Below are 17,568 nucleotides of genomic sequence, written 5' to 3' on the forward strand. Positions count from 1 at the left end.
TAGAGCAGGATCTATCTTTCTCTATGTCTACAGCCATGCAGCGCTATTTCATATGGAGAGGGGAGGGGTGAGCAGTGCTCCTTCCTCATCCTCTTCTGCGTGCCAACGCGTGCTCACCTGGGCTACGGCCAGGCAAGCACACGTTCTGTTACAACAATCTGAGTGTAGCCTAAGCCCCACTGCACATGACCATGGACAAGATTGGCTGTGAAATATGGACATTGATGAACAATATGCATCCATTTTTCATGGATCCTCATGAACAATGAGTGAAAAACAATTCAGACTTGGACAAGTTCTACATCTTAATTGTCCATCACAATAATGGCCGTGGACCTCTATTAAAAAGTATAGGACTTAGTGCAGCCGTATGTTGTCCACTGTAAAAATGGTCAATTTCATTGTTGTGTTCATCTTCCCTAAGGCCGGGGCCACATGTAGTGCAATTGCTGCACGATGGCATCCCAGAGAAATTCTGATCCCCACAGAAACAAGAGGAGAATGGCTCCTTTTTGCCACAGCTGTAACCCACAATAAACTTACAGTGAATGGTATGGTTAGTTTAGGTTACTTGGGGCTAGTTAGTTTTGGTGCCTATATAATCTACAGAAATAAATGACATCTTTTGGACTCTAAACCCCCTGTGTAGTTTTATCTTTCGGCATCTGTATAAATCCCATCCACTATGCTACTAATGGAAATAACGGGGGGTTAGCTACTCACTATTTCATTATGGTTATCCTTCAGAAATTTTGGTAACGGATCTGATCTGTGAAATCACGGCATGTATGGTCTGTCATAGAGAGCCAAGTCACATGAATTCTCTAATTTCATAGTTATTCTAGTCATTTCATAGAAAGCTGCTTGACCTTGAGAAGGAAGATAAGAAAGTGTTTGTCTTCCTGTTTAAATTAGAGATAACACGGTCCTTATGGACGGAAGGCGACAGCTGTCATGATTGTAATAATTTTTTTTTTTTTTTTACAAAATATTGAATACAGGTATACGAGAATATCCAGTTCATTATGTGAAACAGTATTTATCTTGAAACAAATTAGACAATTTGTTAGCTGAGAATGCAACATATTCTCATTTATAGAGTAAGAGGAAATAAGTACATTGTATGGTGTTCTGTCTAGTTGGAGCATGTTATAGAGCAAGATAAACTGTGCAGATTGTGCATGGTGTCCTATCTGAAGTCTTTTTGTTATAGAGTAGGAGAAGATAAACAGATTGTTCATAGTGTTCATAGATTGTTAAAGTGCACCAGTCCCTTCACAACGTGATGCTGCCGCCCATCCCGTGTTTCATAGTTAGGATGGTGTTCTCAAGTTTCACCCTTTCTTCCCCAGATGTAACAATGGTCATTATGGTCAAATAGTTCAATTTTAGTGTCTTCAGACAAAAGTACATGTCTTCAAAAATGAAGGTCTTTGTACTTGTGAGCATTTGCAAACATTAATCTGGCTTTTTTATGTTTCTTTTGGAGAATTGGCTTCTTCCTGGCAAAGTGGCCTTTCAGCCCATGTCAATACAGAACAGAATATTCACAAGGTCTTTGGCATTTGTTCTCCGGTTCATATGCCTATGGTTGTTGGGACACAGAACCCGTCTCCTTCCTGAGTGGCATAATGGCTGGATATTCCCAGCTTGTTTGTATTTCTTTGCATATAATTATCTGTACAGATTATCAAGGCACTTTAGGCTTTTGGACATAGTCACCCAAGGATGAACCAGACTTGTGCAAGTTCTCTTCCTGATATCTTTGCTGACTTCTTTAGACTTTCCCATGATGTTACAAAAAGCAGCAGTGTGTTTCGAGTGTTGCTTCAAATACATTCATAGGTTTGTCTCTAATTAACTCAGATGTTGCCAATACAACTATCAGAAGCCTCCAAAGAAATGGCATCATCATATGGGTTGTTCCAAATTGTTTAGAAGCTGAGTAATATTAGTGTGTCCAAATGTTTTAATGCAATCAGCGTATAGAGATTGCATAACTCAGAAATCAGGAACCTAAAAGTATTATTGTATTTAGAGTGCTTTAGGCTGCAGAGACACACATTATTCTACAGACTCCGAAATGTCTGGGCACAAAATGTCAGCAGTTAACCTTTTCTCCATCACTTTTGATATGGATAAGGTGATCTCAGGTCACACTGGGTCCCCAGGTCAAAGTTGCTGTATAATAAATATAGGACATATATGTTTAAATTAAAGAAAATATATTAATATACCATTATCTAAAAGTCATGAAAAGGCCAGTTTCTTATGACAGCATTTTATGTCAGTACACATAAGCTTTGTGATTAGATTTTACAAAGAGAAAGAGCAGCATAGACAGATTTGTATGTGTTTAGGATCCATTTCTGGTTATGGCTTCCAAATACTGATACAGAATAGTAACCAGAATGCTGTTTGTAGATGGCCTTTGTAGATGAAGTATCCAGCGAAAATGGACATTTAACACATACAACTGGGTGTACATCATAATTGTTAATGGAATATGTTACAGCAAATACAGTAAAAGCAGCTAGAGATGAGCAAAACACGACGAGGGAGATATATAAAGCTGTGTGCACCAAAATTCTAGAGTGAAAAACTTTGTGCCACATTTATTAATGGTATTAAACCGTTTTATGGCACTTTTTCAAAGAGAATGAGTAAATTTACGTGGCATTAAACTAGACGAATAGATGGTGCAAACTATGACTCGACAATGAAATCTACCATCAAAATCAAACATGATAAACCAGGCACACTTATGGATCCAGGCACAGTGACTGTGGTAAACTTCTTATATTTATTTGTTATCCATATTCTACTTCCTTCTAAGATCATCTTTTTAAATCATATAAATGAGTCTGAAGGGCTCCTGTGGGTGTTAGTGATGATTCAGATACATCAGAAGACTGGACTAAGTCTAATGTGAAACACACTGATAAATGTCTCTCAGTGTTTTGATGGTAATAAATCCCCTATTTCTGAAGACAGTTGAAATTTCAGTGGCAAATGCAACTTCATAGAAGACCATTAATTTGTATGTGAAAGTCAATCTGATCACCTATATTTACAACTTACTTCCTGTACCTTTCATTCTACCAACCTTTCAATGTCGACCACAACTATTATATTATTAAAAAATTTGTCTTTGTCCCTTTGTTATCCTTAGGCCTCAATGCAGTGGATAATAAAGGTAGCACACCATTACATTGGGCTGTTCAGAAGAACCAGCTGGACAGTGTGAAAGTTCTACTGAGCCGCGGAGCTGACCCGAACATTCTCAGCTATTACAGATTGTCCCCTCTACACCTGGCTGTTCACTTGCATCATAACAGTATTGTGGAGGTAGTATGCCAAGTCCTTCCTCTACCATTTATTGATCAGATTCAGGTTTCTAAAATCTTAAAGGACATCTAACACCACATTTAGGGGTGGTAGACTTTCACCAAATGCATGCTCGTTACCTTAGGGGGTAAAGGTGCTACTTTCCGGCATGTCTGCTACAAAAATATAAAGACTTTGTAAGTTTATGCAAATGAGCCGGAGTCGCTCACCCCTCTGCTAGCCGAGCGCTTCCTGGATCCCCTGGAAGATAAATTATGCATGCCCCCTCATTGATATTCCCACACGTCGACGGCCGCTAGCGCTACACCTGGCTATCAGCTAAACTCCTCCTCTTCATCGGACAAAGTCACATATCTGTCTCCTTGCGGAGCTGCACTTCTCTCCAGCTGTACAAGGTAGTTAGCTCACACACAAGATTAGCAGACAGCCGGGTGACGTCATCGGCTGTCTAATTTGTGGGGGAATTATTTCCCAATGGAGGCAGAAGGTGCTTGGCTAGTGGAGGGGTGAATGCCTCCGGATCATTTTGCATGAGCTTAAAAAGTCTTTATATCGATGTAGCAAATGTACCGGAACGCGGCAGAAGGCCCCCCTTCACTCCTAAGGTAATAAACATGCATATGGCGTAAATGTGGTGTTAGATGTCCTTTAAAAACAAATGAAAAGTTATTACCAAAGTCAACCAACAAGATTCCATTGTTCATAGCCTCTGGCAAATGACCATAGACATGATTTAATATATTATTTCTTGCAACACCTTTGTAAATGTTAGAAATGCATTTTTACAAGTTTCTAATTTTGACTAATAAGCAAAAGAAAAAACTCTTCAATTTACAGACGGAAAAGTTGTTATTTTCTCCGGCTAATGCAGTTGCCGTCAGATTTATAAAATAAAAGCCACAATAAAGATGCACATTTCTTGTGCCAATATTAATATATCAAATATATTTCTGTACATTTCATGCAACTCACTCCAATTATTTCTCATATTTGGGGTCGTCTGTAAGTCAGGTGTCCTTAAGTATGGTTCCGCCTGTAGTGTTGTTGTTGGGAGAAGTCATAGCTGTAAAACAGTTGTAGAACAGTCATGTGCTGCCATATATAACCCATCCATACATATGTACACCCGACCTGGCCTAGCAGGCGCATGTTCTGAACATAGACAGTGGTGTAAATGCTGCACACAGACACCTGTCATGGTTATCTCCTGGTAGAACAGAAGTATCGGATATGTTTAAACCCAACATGGGGAAAAAGTAGGGTATCCAGTATTTTATTACAGGAAGGCCTAGTAGTAGAAAAATCCACAGATTTGGCGATAATTTATTTAAATTTCAAATCTAGCACTGATTAAAGTGGTCACCAAATAATCCTCCGACTATATGATTACATGGTGTCAGCTTATGTTACAAGTTATGGACAAAAAGTTCATTGCAGACTTATAGGGGTTTACCACATCAGCTGACATTCCTGAACATAAAATGGCCGTATATAGAGGGTCATGTGATCTCTAACTGTCCATAACCAAACTCCCTTACAGGACCTTAAAGAGGTTGGTCACTTTACCTCATTGTCTTTAGTTCTGCTCTGCTTTCTTGATTTAATTCTGCTCTGCTTTCTTGATATGTAAAGTGAAGCCTCCTGTCTTTTACATGACAGCCAGACATCCCTAAATCATAAAATGGCCGCAGATGGAGGGTCATGTAATCTCTAACTGTCCATGAACAATCACTAGTCACATGACCATCTGCAGCCATTTTATGGTGAGGAATCTCTGGCTGATGAGGTAAAATACAGGAGGCTTCACATCACATATCAAGAAAGCGGAGCAGAACTATTACTAGATGTATATTGGTAATTTAACTGATATCCTGCCCCCCCCCCCCCCAACACTTATACATTACAAAAACATGAGATAAAGTGGCCATCACCTTCATCATTGAATACGTGAATACAGTCATAAGGTCCTGGTAGATAAATTGTTCATGGACAGATAAGATCACATGACCTTCCATCTGCTGCCGCTTTATGGACCGGAATGGCAGCTGGTGAGGTAAAAGACATTTCTGAACCAGGACTTTACTTTACATTTCAAGAAAGTGGTGCATTAAAATACTTAGTATCCTGGCCTAACACTTAGGCCTCATTCAGATGGCCGTCTGTGGGGACATATATGCAGCCGCAAATTTACAGCCGCAAATACGTCCCCATAGACAGCAATGTGTGGCACCGTTCCGCGCCGTACACTGGGAAAAGATAGAGCATGCTCTATCTATAGAGGGGAGGAGTCACCCTACCTCCTCCCCAGCGCACCGCCTGGTGGGCATATCGCCATGTGAATGTACCCTTACACTCACATTACAAAAAACATGAGGTAAAGTGGCCACCCCCATTATTTGGAACCCTGATAGAAATGTAGTTTATTGGTGGCTGTCTGTACCCATAACCCTTTGTCTAAATGTTGTATTTTATTATTATATATTAAATATTAGATAATTTTGTTTGCTTTCCTGCAGGCATTAGTTGAGAACAGTACGACCGATATTAATCTAGAAGGAGATCTTGGGAATACACCGATCATGCAGGCCTGCTATAAGGATAACTCAGAAGCCCTACTAATACTGGTGAGTCTATAGATTCTGTAATAATACTGCATTTGGCCTTTATAAATATATCTGGTCATGTATGATTGTAAATGTAGATTTCTCCTAATGCAACATTCACTCTCTAACAATAAATGTAAAATATCAAATAACCTTAAAAGACGTTTAATATTCAGATAGAATACGCCAAGGCTCACACAGTAGAACAATATCTATACAAGGACTTCTACAGAGGCTCTGTGGTCACCCAGGCAGATTCCCTAATATTTGCTAATACCATTTTTCTCCAAAAATAAGACCTACCCTGAAAATAGACATAATTTTTCAGCTTTTTCAGAGCATGGCTGAAATAATAAACTCTACCCAGAAAATAGGAGATAGCTACAAACAACTATATATTCTGAACCATGACACCTAGAGACACAGTTCTGGTTTCATTTCAAAGAGAATTCCCACTATAATATCACATAAGGATTTTGATTCTGGGTGCCACAGAACCAGAAATATATACTTTTGACGTAACGCTCTGCAGTGTAATTTTCATTCATGACTATAACTTTAACAATGGATGCAGCTGTGTTTGTGGCGCCTAGAAATACAATGGGGGATTTATCAAGGCTTGTTACAATCTTACAGCCAGGAATTGTAATTATTTTCACCCTAAAGCCACCTCCACTCCAATAGAGCATGGAATGGATTTTGCACATTGCTAAAGCAGGTTATAGCACAATGGACCTGTCATAGAATCGTCCAGCTGTTGATATACTCTTAGTATATCCAAAGCTACATAAAGGGCAGGGTAGCATCGTGCGCTGGCACCCGATTTTAGGGGAGATGCTGCTCTTTAAAATGGCACAAGAACTGGGTGCCATGATTCAGATATCATTGTTTGAAGTCTTCCCCCTTCAAACTGTCACCTGAAGGCAGCATGGAGACGAAAAGGAGGAGAAGGGAGCTGATGTATACAATGGCTACAAGCAGCTACATGGAGGAGCTCATTCAAGGAAGGGCCAAAGATTCTAAAGACAGTAGGGTTACAGGAAATTGACGATGGAATTGAGAGTTTGGAGAGTCATTACGATGTTTCAGAAAATTATAACATGACGATGAAATTATTATATATCAATAAGTATGTTGATTTTAAGTATTTATGACTTTGCAGCCCTTTTTTTCCCACAAAAGTGTGAATGGAGCCTAACTTTAAAAGATCTATTAGCCTTTAAAAAAAATCAAAGCACAAATTAAGATTCTGGAGCATTTCAATTTGTATCAATCTGTCCCTATATATTCTGAATCAGATTGTACTAGGTAAGTATGAATAGGTTATATGCACATTTTAGAAAGGTTTAAAGTGTTTTTTTTTATAGTTTTCTCTTAAAATCATTGCTTTCTCTTCCAGCTTAATCATGATGCAAAGCTTTGTAAGAGAAACAAGATCGGATGCTTCCCAATACACATGACTGCATTCGCAGGGTCCTTAAAGTGCATGGATATAGTTCTAAAGAAAGGTATCACTAAAATTACCATTATTAGTAAGAATATGTTATCTTCATCACTCTTTATTCATTTGTATATTTTGCCTTCCAGGGGAAGAATTTGGATTTAGCATCGAAGACCACATCAATTTCACAGATAATGAGAAAAGCAGTCCACTTCACGTGGCCGTACAAAATGGGCGTCTAGAAATTGTGAAAGCTTGCATAGGGTATGGAGCGAAAATCGACCTCAAACAGGTAGTTGCTATTTTACCGTGTTTGCATGTTTTACAGGACAGGTGTTAGCTAGGATCTATAAGATTTCTTTTACCACTGTAAGAATATTCTAGAATATTTCTTTACTTGGGAGTTGGGGGGTCACTTTATCAGTGGCTTCATAATGGGATCCCAGTGGATCTGATTTGGATCTTGCATCCAGTTAGATATCTGCATGGCCTTAAAGCATAAAAGACATTTTACTTATTTTTCTTAAATGAATAAGTAACGTGCTTTAAAACAATTTTTCTAATATAGTTTATTAGGGGACTTTTTTTTAAAAAATCGACATGTACACCCATAGGTCGTCAATATCAGGTCAGATATATTTTCTGTTTAGTAACATGGCCAAATAAACTTGGCTCAGCTCCCAGTTCCATGGAGAGGATATAATACAAGATAAATTTACCCTACAAAAACTCCAAATTCATCATTTGTTCAGTACAATACCAAGTAATACAAAGAAGGCTACTAATCAGCAGGACATATTTTATAGGATAGACATCACAGGACAGAATGGGGGTCATTTACTAAGGGCCCAATTCGCGTTTTCCCGACGTTTACCCGAATATTTCCGATATGCGCCGATTTTCCCTGTATTGCCCCGGAATTTTGGTGCACGCGATCGTGGCACATCGGCGCTGGCATGCACTTGACGGAAATGGGGGGGGGGGCGTGGCAAAACAAAAACCCGACTGATTCGGAAAAAAATGGCGCATTTAAAAAAGAAAAAGTGTCGCGGGACTCGCGCTTACCTTCACCAGGAATAGGCCGGTGAACTTCAGTGCATTACGGCAGGCCTCGGCGGACTTCAGCGCAGCAGCGCCACCTGGTGGACGTCGGAGGAACTGCCTAAGTGAATCTTGGCCAGACCCGAATCCACCGCAGAGAACGCGCTGCTGGATCGCGAATGGACCGGGTAAGTAAATCTGCCCCAATATCTCAAAACCATACTATTTTGAAAGGCTGGATATTTGATGTAAAAAAATCTAGACAAGAAAGGGAGCACACAACTTTATAGGCACCAAGTTGATGATGGCCTTAGTTTGCCTTGAACCCAGGATCAATTAATTAGAAAGTTCTTAGTCATCGAAGATACAATTGTCATTCCTTCTATCTTTGATAAAGTAAGTAACCGGTCATTTTTATTCTAAGATTGATAATGCGACCCCGCTTCATTTTGCGGCCTCACAAGGAGCGACTGAAATCGTGAAATTCATGGTATCCTCCTACACCGGCGACAAGAAAATTGTGGATTTGCCAGATGGAAATAATGAAACTCCACTGCATAAGTAAGAAAGCAAATAGAAAACAATCTACTGATAGAATTTGGTCCTAAGTCATAACTTTACTTCTTGGTTGAGGTGCAGGCAGAAATCTGTTCCAGAAAAAATTCCTTTATGGAAAAACTCCACAAATGATCACTCAATGTATGACAATCATAGATCCCGTGTACTCTCTGATTGTTCTGGGTTTACTCTCATTGTTGTTACTTTAATTGTTTGACGAAAATGTATATGGTAAAACAAAAAAAGTTCTTTGAATGAAGTATATTCCCTGAGCTAAGTGGTTTTGCTGAAAAAACAATTATAAAATTTAGGATAGTGAGTCTCTGTCGCTCCTTTGCCTGGCTCGGTGTTTCTCCTCTTGCACTGCTTCAGAGAATGATGTAATCACTGTGTGGTGCCTGACAGGCAGAAATAATCAGTGATCCCGCTCAGGTTGATTAGTCCTGTCTGGACAGTTCAGAAAGCTCCTTGTAATGTGTTTATGAATGGCAAACAGCATGCAACCTAGCTTTCCCAAGGTCCTGAATTTTATAATTGTCTTTTCTAGCAAAACCACTCAGCTCAGGGATTAAACAAGAAATGGTTCTGCGTCAGTGTTGCTACAGTATTTTAAAGGTATTTTCATAATGTATGAAATCAAATGGTAGGTTTCCTTTAAAGCATAAACAGTAACGCCAAAATCATTTGTACGTCCAACATACTGTCATTTAAATATTGCTTGTGCAAAGACTTCTACCCATTGGTAAATAACTGGGTATTTACTCCATAAGGCTACATTCACACACATGTATGGGGGACGTATATACGGCCGGCGTATGTACGGCCGATATACGTCCCCCATACACTTCTATGGGCTCACGGCCCTCTGCGGGAGAGGTACGGTGCAGCACACGTGCGGCACCGTACAAGCTCCGTAGCCCGGGAAAAGATAGGACATGCGCTGTATCTTCCTATGGAGAGGGGCGGGGGAGAGCAGCGCTCATCCCCTGCTCCTCTCCGCAGCGCAGATGTATGCCCGCCGTCCTACGGTACGGCGGGCATACATCGTGTGAATGTAGCCTAAACATGATGCAATATTATGCTCCCCATATGACATGCACTCACGCCTCTCTATGAGCTATAGCCAAGAGCTGCTCTGATTTCCATGTATTACATGATAATACATTTATATTATATTCCGCAGCACTAAGGATCAGAGATTACATATTACTCTGTAAAGGCTTACCAGTATTTTATTTTTGTATAACATCAGGAATAAGGGCCCTGCTTACTTTAGTGACTCCAATATGTCAGTGTGAGACAACCTATTTCATATATTCCATAGTGCTATCTATATGTGCATAGGTATAATATTGTGCTGTCTAGTTATAATATATAGCCATAAACATGACATTGTAAAGAGACTGCTGACCAGATACAGTTTGTTTAGAAACTAAATGATATTAACTTATTAACTTTATGGTTTAAGTAGGTTCAGAGATGAGCAGACGTTATCGCTTCCATCTGCTTCTTTTGTCCAGACATTTATGATGACACATGGACATGATGTTCTGCCGCCATAACAAGTATCAATGTGTTATCATAGGGAATCTGACTGCTGATGGAAAAATGGGGGGAAACATGTCCCCCTGAACAGGCCTTTACTGCTTGGGACTAAGTGAAGCTTGGTTTAAGTGCTGAGTTTCTGTTGTATGTTCTTACATTTATCATTTTATTATTTGCCATTAAGGTGTAGCTTCCGATCACCATCTGGCATTTTGAGGATTAGTAGCATTTACCTGATCAACAATGGGATTTATAGTATTATAGAAGATCATAAATAATACTTGTTATGAGTAGTTTTGACTCATATTCCTGTGTACAACAGAACCTTAAAGCACTCCTGTCACCAGGAATTTCATTTTTCACACACTACTTTCTGATGAATTTGGGGTGCACCAAAAATTTTTTCAGAAATTTGGACTGTGTTTCAACAGATATATTAGTTTAAACTACCTTATACAACGGGAACCCAAATAAAAAGCTATATATCCATAAACCGAGCTAAGGAGATAATAAAGCTCATTTTTAGATGTAAAATGTGCCCCATTGTATTAGCAGTGGAATAATGGAACCTACCGAGGTTCATAAGAACTTGAGTAAGAACACTATAACTTTGGAGGGAAGGTATTTTTCATGTTCTGGGTTGCAATGTTAATATGTACCCATATTAAGTGAAGAGGATTGAATGGTCATCCTCTCCCTCCATTACATAAAAAAACGATCACTCAATATATGACAGTCAGAGATCCTGTGTGCTCTATGATTGTTCTGGTTAAGAGAAGGTTAATAACATGAACATAAAGTTCATGTTATCGGTTTCCTAAATTTAGCTACAGATAAACAAATATTTACTTTATATGTGAGCTGTGAGAAGCTCCTCTGTGCATCCTTCTTCTTTTCCTTCTTTCTGCCAGGTGTCTAAGAAGCTGAGGACGGAGGGGAACACTACAGGGGGCTATAACTTTGGATCCTTGGCACCTGAAATCTCCTCTTTTATATGAATCTAGGGGTGTGTTTTTAGGTGCCAGAAAACTAGAGATATGGACTGGGAAGAATTTACTGTATATAAAAATTACACCTCAAAACTGTCACTTTAAATCTCCATAGATCCCTGGCACCCATAAACACAATCCTGGATTATTATGAAAGAGGAAACAAAACTAGATCCTATGTACCAAGTGCCCAAAGAAAAATGGCTCCTTGAACCAGGAATATGTCACATACATCCTTGGCCACTGAGGTGCCATCCTGTGAGGAGATGAGATTTGTCTATGTCAACAAAAGGGTTAAAGGAAATCAACCATCAAAATCAAGCATGATAAACCAGGGACACTCATAAATCCAGGTGTTATGTATGTTATCCATGGCATCCTTCCTTCTAAAATGATTTTGTAAAATTATACTTATGAGCCATAAGTGCTCCCTGCGGTGTTACCAGAGCCCCTCCTTGCTGTAGATTCACAGGCTGGTAACCTTCCCCCCTGCTCCTTCAGCAAGTGCCCCCACCCCCTGCCTGCTACAACTTCATAGCAGCAAAGGAAGTTTTAGCACACAGTTGGATGGGAGAAGTACCCGTGCCCAGTGTAACAGCCTGCAAAGCAACTCTGGTAACAGCTAAACAAATTATCATTACTATAAGTTGATTTTAGAATAGAGGAGGCCATATATAATAAGTATAAGAAGATGACTACAGTCACAGTGCCTGGATCTATGAGTAAGTGCCCCTGGTTTATCATGCTGGATGGTTGATGGTAGATTTTCTATAAATGGTAGGAGTCTTCTTATTACCAAGACGTGGACTAACTTTCCACTGTCTTAGGCCCCAAGCACATGTACCTGTGATGTTTCAGGGGCGCATACAATGGGGCACATACCACGCTGATGAAATGACTGCCAAGCCGCAAACTCGGGCTGGAAAAGGTCCTGCTCTATAATTTGCTGCCTGGACAGTCGGCGCATGCACTATGAAGTCCTTTAAGACACCTTGAATAAATCTGCTTCATAATATTGTTCCTGAAACAAATGAAAGGCTTCAAAATATGATGATAAGTAGAGATGAGCGAGCACTAAAATGCTCGGGTGCTCGTTATTCGAGACGAACTTTTCCAGATGCTCGAGTGCTCGTCTCGAATAACGAGCCCCATTGAAGTCAATGGGAGACCCGAGCATTTTTCAGGAATAAAATGTGTTATTTAATTGAAAAAGAATGTCTTCTGATAAGTTAGCAGATGTATGCAAACATCTGCAATCTATTCTTCACTGTTCCTACGTATATTATCTCCCGACAAGTTAACAGATGTGAAGAACAGTGAAGAATAGAATAAAAACAGTGAACACAGGATCATTTAAGTGAAAAACGCAGTGAAAAACACAGTGAAGAATAGATTACAGATGTTCGGCACATCTGCTTACTTGTCGGGGTGATACGCTGTCCCGGGATCGCTCCTCTTCTTTCACTGAAGTCTCCCCGTGCTGCCCGATGTCTCCCCCGTGCTGCCCGATGTCTCCCCCGTGCTGCCCGATGTCTCCCCAGTGCTGCCCGATGTCTCCCCAGTGCTGGCCGATGTCTCCCCCGTGCTGGCCGATGTCTCCCTGCTGCTTGATGTCTCCCCGTGCTGCTTGATGTCTCCCTGCTGCTTGATGTCTCCCTGCTGCCGTTCCGCGCGTATCTTCCGACAAGTAAGCAGATGTGCCGAACATCTGTAATCTATTCTTCACTGTCTTTTTCACTTAAATGATCCTGTGTTCACTGTTTTTATTCTATTCTTCATTGTTCTTCACTGTGTTTTTTTAATTAAATGCTCGATCTCGAGCAGGGGAAATACGCGTCCGAGCAACGAGCCGTTTCGAGTACCTTAATACTCGAACGAGCATCAAGCTCGGACGAGTATACTCGCTCATCTCTAATGATAAGGTGTAGATGTGTTTAATCCAGCATTTATATGAAGCGTCATGTTCAGTAAGGATTAGGAATATGCCTTAGAAAAACAGTCTGTAGTATAAGTGCTACATTTATTTTTGGAGTGTCAATTTGTTGCATTATAAAGTCTGAATTGATTTCACAATAATATGGTGTTTGTATATTGATAGTGATAAACTACTTAGATCCTATATACTGCCTTTTGGTATTTATCTCTTGATTGGTATAGGGATTACATTTGATTGTAGAGGGTATCTTTGTTGGTATTCATTGTAGTATAAGTACCACTGCCGACTTTTCTCATAGTATTAATATGTTTCTTATGTGACTCATTTCTTTTCCTGGGCATTCTTCTCTTGTAGATCGTGTCTGTTTGATCATGTGGACCTGGCAGAGTATTTAATATCAATGGTAAGTACATTTTTAATAAATTTTGTACAAAAATGCAATATTGTGCTAAATCTGTTCCATTAGAGAACTCAATTTACTGCTAAATCAATGGCCCAATAAACATTTCTAGGTCATAGGGCAAGGAGATTACAATTACCCTTATAAATTCTAGATATCACTCCCATCACCATATTGTTTAATGATGGGCTTCACATTTCAAATTAGCTTGTTGTTTATCAGGCTACAATTCACGTCCCGCCCCCCTCCCCTACAGGCTGACTACATATACAGTATATGACAAGCTAAGTGTCTCTCTATCTGCAGGGAGGTATGTAAATAAACTGTCCTGTGTGAGTATCCATGCAGTCTGTTCTGTTCCCCTCCCTCTATGCTGAATTTTACAGGAAAATATCCCTTATGATGTTGATTAATACTGCGATCAATATTAATAAATCAAGATATGATTAATCCACACTTAAAACTACTCATGCAGAAGACCAAAGTAGACCTTGAACTTTTTCAAATATTTACTTTTCATACATTGAGCGATGAACACGTGACCCTTGTATCTTTCTGGTTATTAAATGGCTCTCATGTCCTAATTCAGTGATTTACTACTATTCAGTCTCTGATGTTTGACTTTGACTATAGAGGGTACTATGGCAATGCAATGTGTACCCATCAGTACATTAGTGACCACAGGTGAGAGTCCTCCCACCTGCTATCTGTACAGTTATTATGGGTTTTACCAGTTTTTATCTTGTGTTTCTTCCATTGTGTACTCACATTGTTCTCTTATTTATAGGAAGCAAATATTGACAGTGTGGATAATGAGTTACGCACGCCTCTTCTCCTGGCTACTTCATGTTCCTCTTGGAAGATTGTGAATTTACTTCTTGAAAATGGTACAGATCAAACACTGCCCAAGTGGCAATAGATAACTAAACCTGAAAAATATACATGAATGTTGAGGCCCAGATAAAACTCCACAACTCCCTAAAATAGCTTGCACAGCCCAAAATTGGGTAAGAATGGACTTGGCCATAAATTACTAATTTATGAAGAATATTAAAGAGGTTGCACCATCCATTTAAGATATCTCTTATCCATGGCATAGGACAGTGGTGTCGAACCTATGGCACGAGTGCAAGAGGTGGCACGAGTGCAAGAGGTGGCACTCATAATCCTTTCTGTTGGCACCCAGGCCCTATCTAGTATCATTGATTTGTTTCGGAGGTGTCTGTACAACCAGACAATGCTGCAGCATGCTTGTGAAAATAACACTTTTTCCTTGCTATCATCCAGTAAAGGAGGTGGGGAGCTGGCTTTCATCCTGGCGGCTATTACGAGATAGCCTCCTTTCCCATTAGGTGATTTTCCGGCTTGCCAATGCTGTTGCACAGGCACATTGCCATAGCATTGGCCGGTTATAGAAACATCTTTGGAACAGATCAATGATGCCAGATAAGGTACTCTTTGTGGTTTTACAGGGTTTTTGGAGGTGACAGGTTCTCTTTAAATTGTTGGCACAATCACTTTAGCTAGGTCTATGAACTTTTGATCCGCTTTCAAATAAGTAAAGTTAATTTCAAGCCAAAAAAGGGCAGAATTGATTATACGCTGTTTAAGGTCACTACCCCCGTGTCCCGACGGATACATCAAGAGGCTTAGACCTCTTGACGTATTTGTCTGGTGGCCTTGCCACCAGGCAAAACTACACCAGGCGGGACCTTCATCAAACATGCACACATCTACACAAGCTAATTATATCCTTCACCACCGGAAATACATAGAAAGGCAAGTAAAAAACAAGAAACGCAGCAGAATATTATAGGTTAAATACTTTGCCAAAACCATATTTCCGACACTCTGGACTTGACGGAGTGTGAACGCCCCAGCCCGCAATGTATACTATATAGGTTATAGTATAGTATAGAAATATCTGCCAAGTCAAACTGGTATAAACTCACCTGACAAGGGAGAAATCAATTCTGCACATATTAAGAGGTCTGAACCTCTTTGTATAACAGTCCTGTAGAGTATTCGTGGGGGAAGGGAGTTATTGGATTCCCACATTGTCTTTTTGATTTCCTAAATTCGGAATGGGTAATCTCAGAGCCGTCTATATATCAATAAACTTTAAAGCAGTTTTCCCACTCCAAGTCAAGATTCTTAAATATAATCAGGATAACAAAATAACACATTCTCTAATTCACTGTTATTAACATAAATACAGCATTTGACAGATATAATTCCAGCCTATATCTCACCAGTCCTGGTGTACACAATTTCGGTTGCCCCAGGATCCGACCATAAATCTGCCTACGGTCGGGCAGGGCAGATTCTTCTCATGAAAAGTGTCTCTTGGCTGCATGATTACTCTACGAGCTACTTTAATGGGCAAACCCTTTTAACACTGGATTACAATGTAATCTGTATTTTCTTTCATAGGAACTGATGTAAAGCTGACAGATAATTATGGAAGGAATTTTCTTCATCTGACTGTATTGCAGCCGGGGGGTTTGAAGAACATCAGGGAGGAATTTCTACATGTATGTATTTTTGCAGTTTGTGGTTATGTAGTTACAGGTTAATTTGCATTACAACTTGTCAATCCTTTTTTGACTGTATCGGTCATGTAACCGACTTGCCTTGAGGGTGGCCATTTTACTTAAAGGGGTTGTTCCAAGTTTAATTGTTATCCCCTATTTAAGGCATAGGTGAAAACAATTTGATCAGTACGGATCTGACTGCTTGAATGGGAAGTGAAGGAAAACAAAAGTGTGGGTCTTGTTCTCACTAATTGATAGAAAGGTAGGTTGAGCATAGCGCTCCGGTATCTATAGCAATCTCATAGCCAGTTAATGGAACTGCCAGGTATAACCAAGCACTGTGCTTGGCAATTACAGATTTCCCGAGGATGGAGATGATGAAGCTGGCAGGGGCGTAACTAGGAGAGGCTGGGCCCCATAGCAGATTTCTGCATGGGGCCCCCCTTCCCCTTAAAATATATATATATGGCAGGCACACGTCGGGCGCGCTGGAGAGGAGGAGAGGTGAGCGCAGCTCACCCCTCCCCTCTCCATAGAGAATAGAGCCACATGGCCGTTCTTATGGCCATAGATAGAGCAGGCTCTATCTCTTTTGCTCAAAACAGTGAGTACTCGTGCTCACCGTACCGAGCCCATGCATATAGAAGCTTATGGGGGAAGTATATCCGGCAGCAAATTTGCGGCCAGATATATACGTCCCCCATATGTTCTTGGGAATGTACCCCTATACAGACATGTTTATACAATTACACACATTTATACACTGATATATACACACCTTTATATACACACATAAAGTTCTACACTCGTATACTCGCACCCTTATACATACAAGTATAGACCTATACACACACATTTATGCACTCATATACTTTTATACACTAATACACAGAGTATATACATATAATACATTTACAATACACACATATATATATATATATATATATATATATACATACACACATACAGTATACACTGACCATATATACACATACATGCAGGATAAAAACACTATATACACACATGCTGCATATACATACAGAATATACACACACATTCAGTATATACAGCATACATACTTACCACATACAAAAACACACATCATATATATATATATATATATATATATATATATATATGCACATATATTTAAATGTGCACATATATATGCTA

At 39.8% G+C, this 17,568-nt stretch overlaps 1 protein-coding gene across 3 annotated transcripts in view; it reads left to right on the forward strand.

Moving 5' to 3' along the window:
• Positions 1-17,568, forward strand: part of TRPA1 (transient receptor potential cation channel subfamily A member 1) — a 78,723-nt gene that overhangs the window by 23,758 nt on the left and 37,397 nt on the right. For 2 of the 3 annotated variants that reach the window (XM_072151727.1, XM_072151728.1), the window contains exons 4-11: positions 3,173-3,348; positions 5,865-5,972; positions 7,351-7,459; positions 7,539-7,687; positions 8,858-8,994; positions 13,816-13,864; positions 14,649-14,748; positions 16,295-16,395. In XM_072151727.1, the coding sequence (XP_072007828.1) occupies positions 3,173-3,348; positions 5,865-5,972; positions 7,351-7,459; positions 7,539-7,687; positions 8,858-8,994; positions 13,816-13,864; positions 14,649-14,748; positions 16,295-16,395 (929 nt within the window). The remainder of the gene's footprint in view (positions 1-3,172; positions 3,349-5,864; positions 5,973-7,350; positions 7,460-7,538; positions 7,688-8,857; positions 8,995-13,815; positions 13,865-14,648; positions 14,749-16,294; positions 16,396-17,568) is intronic. The other variant, XM_072151729.1, reaches the window with a different exon arrangement.

The sequence above is a fragment of the Engystomops pustulosus genome, chromosome 5 (genome assembly GCF_040894005.1).
Source record: "Engystomops pustulosus chromosome 5, aEngPut4.maternal, whole genome shotgun sequence".
NCBI lineage: Eukaryota > Metazoa > Chordata > Amphibia > Anura > Leptodactylidae > Engystomops > Engystomops pustulosus.